Genomic DNA, 8,448 nt, shown 5'->3' with positions numbered 1-8,448 from the left:
AGGAATGAGTGGGGAACATACATATGTGTTGTATGAAGGAGGTACAGACATGCCTTTCTTCCCCTTTTACAAATGTGATATGCAGATTGAGAACACTACCACTTACTATCAACTACATACCCTATTTGTAGAAGTAGAGGAAAAGTCCAGTTTGGTACAGTCCAGTAGGTCATAATCAGTGGGATTTATAACCTGCTCTCAATTCCACTTTCCTATTCTACTGATAAGCCTTTGTTCTAGGCCCCAAAGTGCTGCTATTGTCTAATTCCCATTCATCAGAGTATGCTGTAAGAATGCTCAGTGCAGATACACTTTCTTTTTACTTTGCTCAAGTCCTTTATCACTGCCATTTTCTCTGTGCTGACTTGCTACTTATACAACTGCAAGTGGAGCAGCGCGGTGCACATCAGCTTCCATGCAGAGCAGACTCGATTGATTGAATCTGTTCTGAAGTGGCAGATCTTGGGAGCGTCTGAGAACTAAAAGGTACATGTATAAATGCCTGAAGAATTTAGTTAATTCTGCTTAAGTGAGTCAGAAGAGAGACTAGCTGACCTATCCAATTCCTGCATAAGCCATGTAGCACTCAGGGGATTGAAAAAGCAGTTAACACATATTTAGGTTATAATGTAAATAAATGAGACTGAATAGCCAAGGGGGAGAAGGATGTTAAAATCGGTTAAGTTTTAGGGTACTGCTTTTACACAGTAACAAGGGCCTTAAGGTACACAAGTATAACCAAGTACTAAAAAAATGCACAGTAACCAGAGCTGGTGAACCCCTTTTTAGTGACATTACCGCACAGTAGCCTAATAGTACCATGCAGAAGCGTATTTGCACTGTCCGTGTTGTGACCACTACTTCACAGTGTTATTAGGCTATTGTGCAGTTAAGCGTCTTGTGTAGACGCAACCAGTAACATTCAGATCAACTAGCACTAAATTTTAATCATTCTCATTGCATTTTCATTCATTTTAAGGCATCAGTATTATCACTTCCCATGAATGAACACAAACAATTTATTTCAAGCTCATTAGTTCACGAGCTGCACAGTACACAAAGTCACGCAGAGTACTGGAATATATAATGAACTCATAAGTACCTGAAAACTTCTTTGTATTCTCTCAGAAGACTTTTCTTTGTGTTTCTTGAGTTCATCTTGCCAGGCAACTGGTACATCTTTTTCTGCATGCAATCTGAGGCAGTACTGTGTGAATAGGTGAAAAAGCAACTTCTGCATATCCTGCCAAAATTCACATTCATTGAAGATATAGAACAAAAACCAAAACATCATAGAATAAGCACTTAAGTACCTCTACCCCCGACTGCTGGTTTCACTGACAAATGTGACATTTCATGTGGAGCAGAAAAACTTAGAAATGAGGCAACAAACAAATCATACCTTTTCACAGAGAATGGAGGAAAATATTTCCAGTATTTTTTAAAAGTATATGGATTCTAGGCAAATATACCCCAGCTGTAATGAAGGATGAAGACTTAGGTTAAGATGGATTTGTTGTCAAATATGCATAAGATGGGTAAGTAAGAACTTTATAAATTGTACTCATTTGCTTGATATACATTCCTTGTGCAGATATCTACATTCCATTATTAGATTGCTATTAAACTTTGTCTACATTTAGGTGTATGATATTTAATTTTGGTGGGACTAGCTCTTTGAACCCTTTTGATTCTCAGACTATATCTGAGGGTCAAGAGTAACCTGCTTTGGCTCTCTTCTGCCTTTCGGGATCACCACTCAGGGGTTGCCACTGATGCCTCAGGGAGTGCTGTTTGGGGTTGTCACTACTTTGGGAAATGTCACTTGGAGTCACTGCTGAGGTGTGCTGCTGGCCACCTCTTGGGATCACCACTTGACGCTCCTCTGTACATGCCGCTGAGGTTTCTGCTTCCTCCCAGTGCTCAGGATCACTGCTGCTGCTCTGTGAGTGCCGCTCAAGGTCGCAGTTGAGGCATGCCACCTGCTGCCTTTCGGGATTGTCTGCTGCTGTTCTGTAAGAGCCGCTGAAGTTTTGCTGTCTGTCTACTTTCTCTCAGGATGCCACTGCTCGACTGCTCTAAAAGCACTGCTGGGATCTCCACTGTCTCTTATTGCTCATGGTCACTGCCAAGTGTGCCTCCCCTGAGGTTTCAGCTAATGATCTACCTAGAAAGATAGCTTTAGCTGTCCTTTGATAGTGAGGGTTTCACAAGCTTCAGTAAGAATTAAACAACAACCCAGCCTCAGAGGGTGCCCAAGTTCTCTCTGAGCTCTCTTCCAGAGGTGTGTTATCTCAAACTGTGTATGCTCTCACAGTTAACTTTAAAAAAAGTTAAGCTGGCTTAACTGTCAGAAAGTTGGTATGTGTGTACCTCTGGGTGAATCCCATACAACTGTGTCCTGCAGCCTGTGTATGCCTTCCAAATTCATCGACTGTAAGACTAGAAGGGACCTCAGAAGATCATCGGGTCCAGCCCCAGTCCCTTTATGAAAAATATCAGGAAGGTAGGCCTAGTTCCACAAAGATCTGCCCCCCTTGATCCCTTACATTTAATTTTTTCAGGCAGAAATCATAGAATAGGCACAAACAGGCTCATGGCGTATACAAATTTTAGAACACACAGTTGATCGCATGGCTAACCATACCTTTAAGCAGGATTACATTATTCTTTTGAGAAGTGCCTAGATATAGTAAAGGGGTAACAGAAGGCATCCCCACATGAACTATATGCATCAAAAAGTCCTTCTTGCCTGCAGACATACTCTCCGGTTCCACTGCAGCTCTCCATCTTGAAAACAGTTTGCCATACCCTCTCTACTGGTCTTCCCTGACCTGAGGTCAATGAAACACTTTGCCTCTGAATGAAGAGGCAGCTGAGCAGGCCAAAAGAGGATGACAATATTGGGATAACAGATTTTTAGCAGAAGGCAGTCTGGCAGAAGTGAAATATCAGTGGATTTTATCCTTTGTAAACTGTCATGCTTATTGATTACATTGTCCTTTTTATCTTCAGAGTGTCATAAAAATATTAACTAATTTATCTGCAGACATTCTCTTAAGTAGTTATTGCTACACAGATAAGGAAGAGACATAATGAGGCTACATGATTCATCATACTGTGAATCAGTGGTACGGTAGGGATTAAAGGTGCTCCTGGCTCTCACTCCTCTGCTTAGACCCTATAGCATTCTGGCTTTCAGAAACAAAGGTTCGGCCACACCAGACAAGTCCACACTTCCCACAGCAACATCTACTTTAAAAAAGAAACTACTGTATAAACCTTATTACTGAGTAACTCATTCCCCTGGGTAACATTCTTCTACTGACAAATTATTCTACATTAAAAGCCTGTGGTTATGAGGTCTTACTCAGAGTTCATGCAATGGGTTTCCTTCTGTCTGAAGTCACTTTTGACCCCCACAAAATGATACACTAATCTGGAAGGATAACATCCTCATCCCCAAGCCTTCAATGTTTTGATGTGGTTTCAGTTCACAAAGTCAGAAGCCATTTTAACAAAGCACACAGACAGCCATCAGACTCTTCTTCTAGCTTTCTCCTAAACGCTGCCTAATTCAAAGATACATACCATTATCACACTCAGCATACATTTTCTCTACAGGCATGGTCCAGGCTAGCCTTCTATAAAGAAGAAGTTCTTGCTTTATAGGGCATCTGTCACAACTGTACAGAGAAACAAAAATTTCCTTGAGCACTGAAATGTTTCAGCAAATCTTGTTGCAGCTGGTTTCAGTGACCAGCCACTTCGAGGGGCCTGAAAAAAAATAATTAGCATAGACTAAAAACAGAAGAAAAGGCCCTGTCCACTCAGCTTGTACACATATACATGTACACAGTATTACAGGTGCACAATTGTCTTTCACTGACAAATAGACTCAAGGACCTCTCTAGCTCTTCCTGGAAACAAGGAATTTTGCCACAGACTTCTATGAGAACTAGAATAAGCTTCATGTGCCTTTTAAATAACTTTCTAATAAATGCCCTTTGTTTTAATGCCCTCAGTCTTCTCATACCTACTGACTTCAAATTATCTACTGTATTATCACTAGAAGAGAGAGAGAGAGAGATAAGGAGGAGAAGCACTGTAACTGGAATCATGAATGACTTATGCCTCCGGTGACTGGGGCCACATGGCGGTGGCAGGAGCACAGTGGCAGCAAGCGGGAAGCTCCTCCAGACACCACTGGTGCTGTCGGTGGCAAGCCCCTTTTATCTCTGTAAAATGGGGGTATTAATACTGCCTTACCTCAGACAAGTGTGGAGAGGATGAATAAATTAAAGGAGGTGAGACATTTAAATAATGGGGTTCATATAAATACCATAGGTATAATCCCTATTACTGGAGAATCCAATGATTATATTCTATGTGAACAAGGAGGAACCTAGCTTGACCCTCACATTGAGTCAGAGTTTGCAGGCTTACCCGTTATAGAAAACATTTTTTCAGCTTTTCTTGCTAAGCAAACTTGGTACACAATCGCAAAAGAGTCCCATCATGGTATTTGTTTATTAAGTGACTTGTCAGAGTGGAAAAGCATTATAAAACTTATTGGCATGAAAACAGTCACAAATTACAAGACAGGCTAACATCAATCAACCCAAAGTGTTATACTTAGTTCTGCCATCACCCATCTGGAAATGGCCTAATATTCCCAAATGTACAAGTTTTTCCAGTTTCCCCTAAGCCCTAAGAAATATATCATCCAAAAAGCTGCTGTAAGGAAAAAAATCCAATGCAATAGCAGGAGGGTTTATTTTTCAACCAAATATCTATTTTTCTCTTGCTTTCCTTAGGATTGTGACAGCACTACTGTAATAAACTATTCAATGCTTTAGTCTTCATTCTGCTCTAACGCTCAGGACAAGTGATATTTCAGTCAATATAAATTACTATTGCAAGTTGTCACTCTAAAATGGCTTGTTTTTCAGTTGTACAGTAGCTTTACTATGGAACAGAAGTCTGGCTCTGCACTAAAATATAATATGTCAGTCACTTAGTGGACCCACAAGCACCAGCACAACACAGATTCCAGTTAGAAACAAAATGTGGTGTTATCTGTAATGACTGAGAATAGAAGCATGCATGTTTTCAGAATCCTTTTTGCTGCACAGTAGTTATGGATAATACCCACCTCACAGTTCATTAGGAAATCAAAATATTATACTGTATAAATAATACTTTGCTCTTTCGCATTTTACAGAAGCCCAGGGTCTCAGAAGCCTCCATTACAGTGGAGATGTGATTTAGGTATATTGGAACATCGCAGGAAATGGAAAGCCGCCCTGATTGTCCAAAAAAAGCAAAATGGAAGCCAACGTCTTGTATACTTTGGTTCTCCCTCTGCAAAGCAGTGCTAACCAGCCTCAAGACGTTCTAAATTGTGGAATATGTATTGGCAGAACACAAAGAAACTATATACCATACAACTGAGTAATGAATTCCCAGTACCTCTGTGCTAGATTTCTTTTTTTCTTGAAAACAATGAAACCCACTATAAATCTAGACAGTACCAAACTTAAAGTTTAACTAGAAATCCAACTGTAAAGCTGAAGAAAACTGGTGCAGAACTGAAATCAAATATATACATGCTTAACAGCAAAAGGAGGATAAGAAAGGCTCTACAGCTGTTTTTTTCTTCAGTTTCTCAAATTGGGAACCATAAAGCATGTCACAAATGTAGATTGTGCTCTCCCTTCTACTTGAGATACACATTTACACTCTATTCATTTTAAGCAGGAAGATATAACACTAGGACATGACCTTTAATTTCACTGAGCCTGTGAAAGCAAGCCGCCCCAGCTCCACTGCAATGCAGTTAAACATCTAGGAAGAGATGCACAGTATTCCACTGCTTTGTTATTACAGGTGTCCTCAATTTTACATTCAATGAGGAAGGTGCAATTTTATGGCTCTGTGGAAAAATCTTTAAAATGCTTGCGGGTAGATGTCTAATGATGCCAGATTGGTGCTGGAGAACATAATAGGAAGATAAAGTAGTGAAAAAATTATCTACATGCCAATAAACAATGTTAGGTAAATAATAATAAAACATGCATAAATAGATGTATTCTCTTGTCCATGTTATTACAGGTGTACACCTTCCTTATGCTCTTTTTAAAGGATAGAGTTGATATTTTATCACTAAGTAGATATCTGTGCACTGAAAACTGAAAGAACTCGACGGATACCAACAAAGATAATGATTAAAATACAGGAAAATGTACAGAATTTGAACAGTCATAAAGTGTTTATCTGTGGTCTATGTGGTGAAATTTGTTTTGTATTTGCAACACTTGTACCACATTTACCATAAAAGAAGAAAAACTACTTAAATAAGTGTGTGATGAAACACTTGAAGGAGGACAGAAGATATCACTAGGAATCAACAAAGCCAATTCAAAGCAATTGGCTTTAAATAAACAATTAAACTAAGCTAAGTTTTCATAAGGGTCTGGTTTTTGGATGCCTGATAAGAGACACCATGAAGAGGTTCAATTTCCAAAAAGGACAAAGTGCCTATTCTGAAAACCCTTTTAAAGCTCTTTTGTACTAAAGATGAGAGGAACTCCAAAAATCACAGGGCACTTTTGAAAATGGTGAGCCGTAGACCTAAAGAAAAGTATTCTATTAAATATCTACCCATTCCATAAATAATTTCATGGTAGCTACCTGAGGAGAAAAAAAGAAAAAACAATATACATGAAGAGTGATATTCTAGTCTTTCTTTGTAAATGATTTCCTTCAGCATAACTTCCTAAAGCAGGGCCTCTGTTTTCATGTAGTTTGCTTCACATCATGAGAGATTCAGAAGGCCCTTCATGAGCCTTCAACTGGATTAATCCCAACTCTAGCTACCCTGGAATACTTCAGGCCCAGAAGACAACTATCTTAACATCAACCTAAGCAATCACTATGCCTGAGAAAACATGCGTGTTAATTGTATTAAATCATATGGATTTACTATGCATTTTTGATAATCTTGGAAAGTGCAAATGCCATACTGTGTACACTTATGTTTATAGTCTCTTCAAAAATAAAAATGTAGTACTTTCCATAAAGCACATCAGAAGTTATGTATTTTTCATACTAACCTTCAGGGTTAGAGACAGCTTTTACTAAACTGTTTTGTTCCAAACAAGCACATTTTTACTGCTTTTTCCTGTACGATCAAAATAAAATCTTAGATTCCCAGCACCTACAAAATATATATTGGCCACCCAAAATCCAAAATGGGCTATACTCAAAACATACTTGGACTTTGAACAAAACCAGATATTTGTGACATATGTATGTCCATATGTAAATATTGTTTAGATGCTGGGGAAGAGCTCTCAACTGTAAAGAACATCTGGAAGTGATAGAATACATTTCTTTAGAGCCTTCTACCTGAAAACCTCTCAGTGCCTCACAAACATGAATAAACTAATTCTACACACACTAACACTTGCCTGAGGTATTATTATCCATATATTATGTATGGTAAAATTGAGACAAAAAAATTAAGTGACTCATCATAGGTCCCACAGGAAGTCTGCGCCACAGCTGGGAATAGAACACACATCACCTGGCCCCCAGCCCCCTGCTGCACCACAAAACCAATCTTCCTGTCTGGAGAAGCGTGTAGGAGGTGTGACAGATAGATCTTCGGTCCCAACTTTTGGAACCAGAGCTGTGCACAATTTCAGTAAGAAAAGCAAAATTATATTAACCTATTTTCAGGTGTTTTTACCAGTCAAAAACTTGAAAGGATGGCTATGTCTTCTGAACATTTTAAATTAAGTTAAATATTGGGATTAATAGTTTCAATGGACACCATATGAACTTCAGTTTTTGATCATTTTGACCTGAAACTAGACATAATGTGATGGTATTAACTAACTTTCAGTTTGAGATTTTAAGGACCATTTGAACACAATTTTAAAAATCAAAACTCAGGTGGTCTATTGAACTGACATCTGCAACTTTATTGTCACAAATGTTTACTAATATTATTCACATTAGTACTAAAGGAAAATAAAATGGAAAAGAAAAGAGGAAAAAAGCTTTAGGGGAAACCCTAGTGAATTTCAACTGCTGAGTTCCATTAAATTGCTGGTGGTGCCGCCGGGCAGGCCTGCTGGTGCCGCCGGGCAGGCCTTGGGTTCCTTGACAACGACCCATGCTTTCGGGAGGGGGGATTGCTGGGGCGGGATGGGCTTCATCTCTCCCCTAATGGCAAGCGTATCTTCTCTTCCAGGTTGGCTGATCTCGTACGGCGAGCTTTAAACTAGACTCGCCGGGGGAGGGGGCTGCAGGAAGACGAGGAGACGCCATCAGGGCAAGGGGTGCAAAGGTAAGTAATGGGGGTCTTGCCATCAGGGCAAGGGGTGCAAAGGTAAGTAACGGGGGTCCTGATGGTCTGCCTAATCGGGGGGTGGGGGGGCA

The 8,448-nt window shown here is 39.7% G+C and overlaps 1 protein-coding gene across 8 annotated transcripts in view; it reads right to left on the bottom strand.

Moving 5' to 3' along the window:
• LOC106722702 overlaps positions 1–8,448 on the bottom strand; it is a 173,182-nt gene that overhangs the window by 91,772 nt on the left and 72,962 nt on the right. For 4 of the 8 annotated variants that reach the window (XR_003096010.1, XR_003096016.1, XR_003096013.1 and 1 more), the window contains one exon: positions 1,103–1,207. The exons of 3 other annotated variants lie outside the window; for them this stretch is intronic. Coding sequence is in view for 1 of the 5 variants with exons in the window: in XM_025214151.1 (XP_025069936.1) it covers positions 1,103–1,207 (105 nt within the window). In the remaining 4 variants the exon portion in view is untranslated. Of the gene's footprint in view, positions 1–1,102; positions 1,208–3,591; positions 3,687–8,448 lie in introns of all 8 variants that reach the window. One more of the 8 variants, XR_003096011.1, reaches the window with a different exon arrangement.

The sequence above is a fragment of the Alligator sinensis genome, unplaced genomic scaffold (genome assembly GCF_000455745.1).
Source record: "Alligator sinensis unplaced genomic scaffold, ASM45574v1 scaffold91_1, whole genome shotgun sequence".
In the NCBI taxonomy this organism is placed as follows: domain Eukaryota; kingdom Metazoa; phylum Chordata; order Crocodylia; family Alligatoridae; genus Alligator; species Alligator sinensis.
This window is presented reverse-complemented; position numbering and strand designations above follow the sequence as displayed.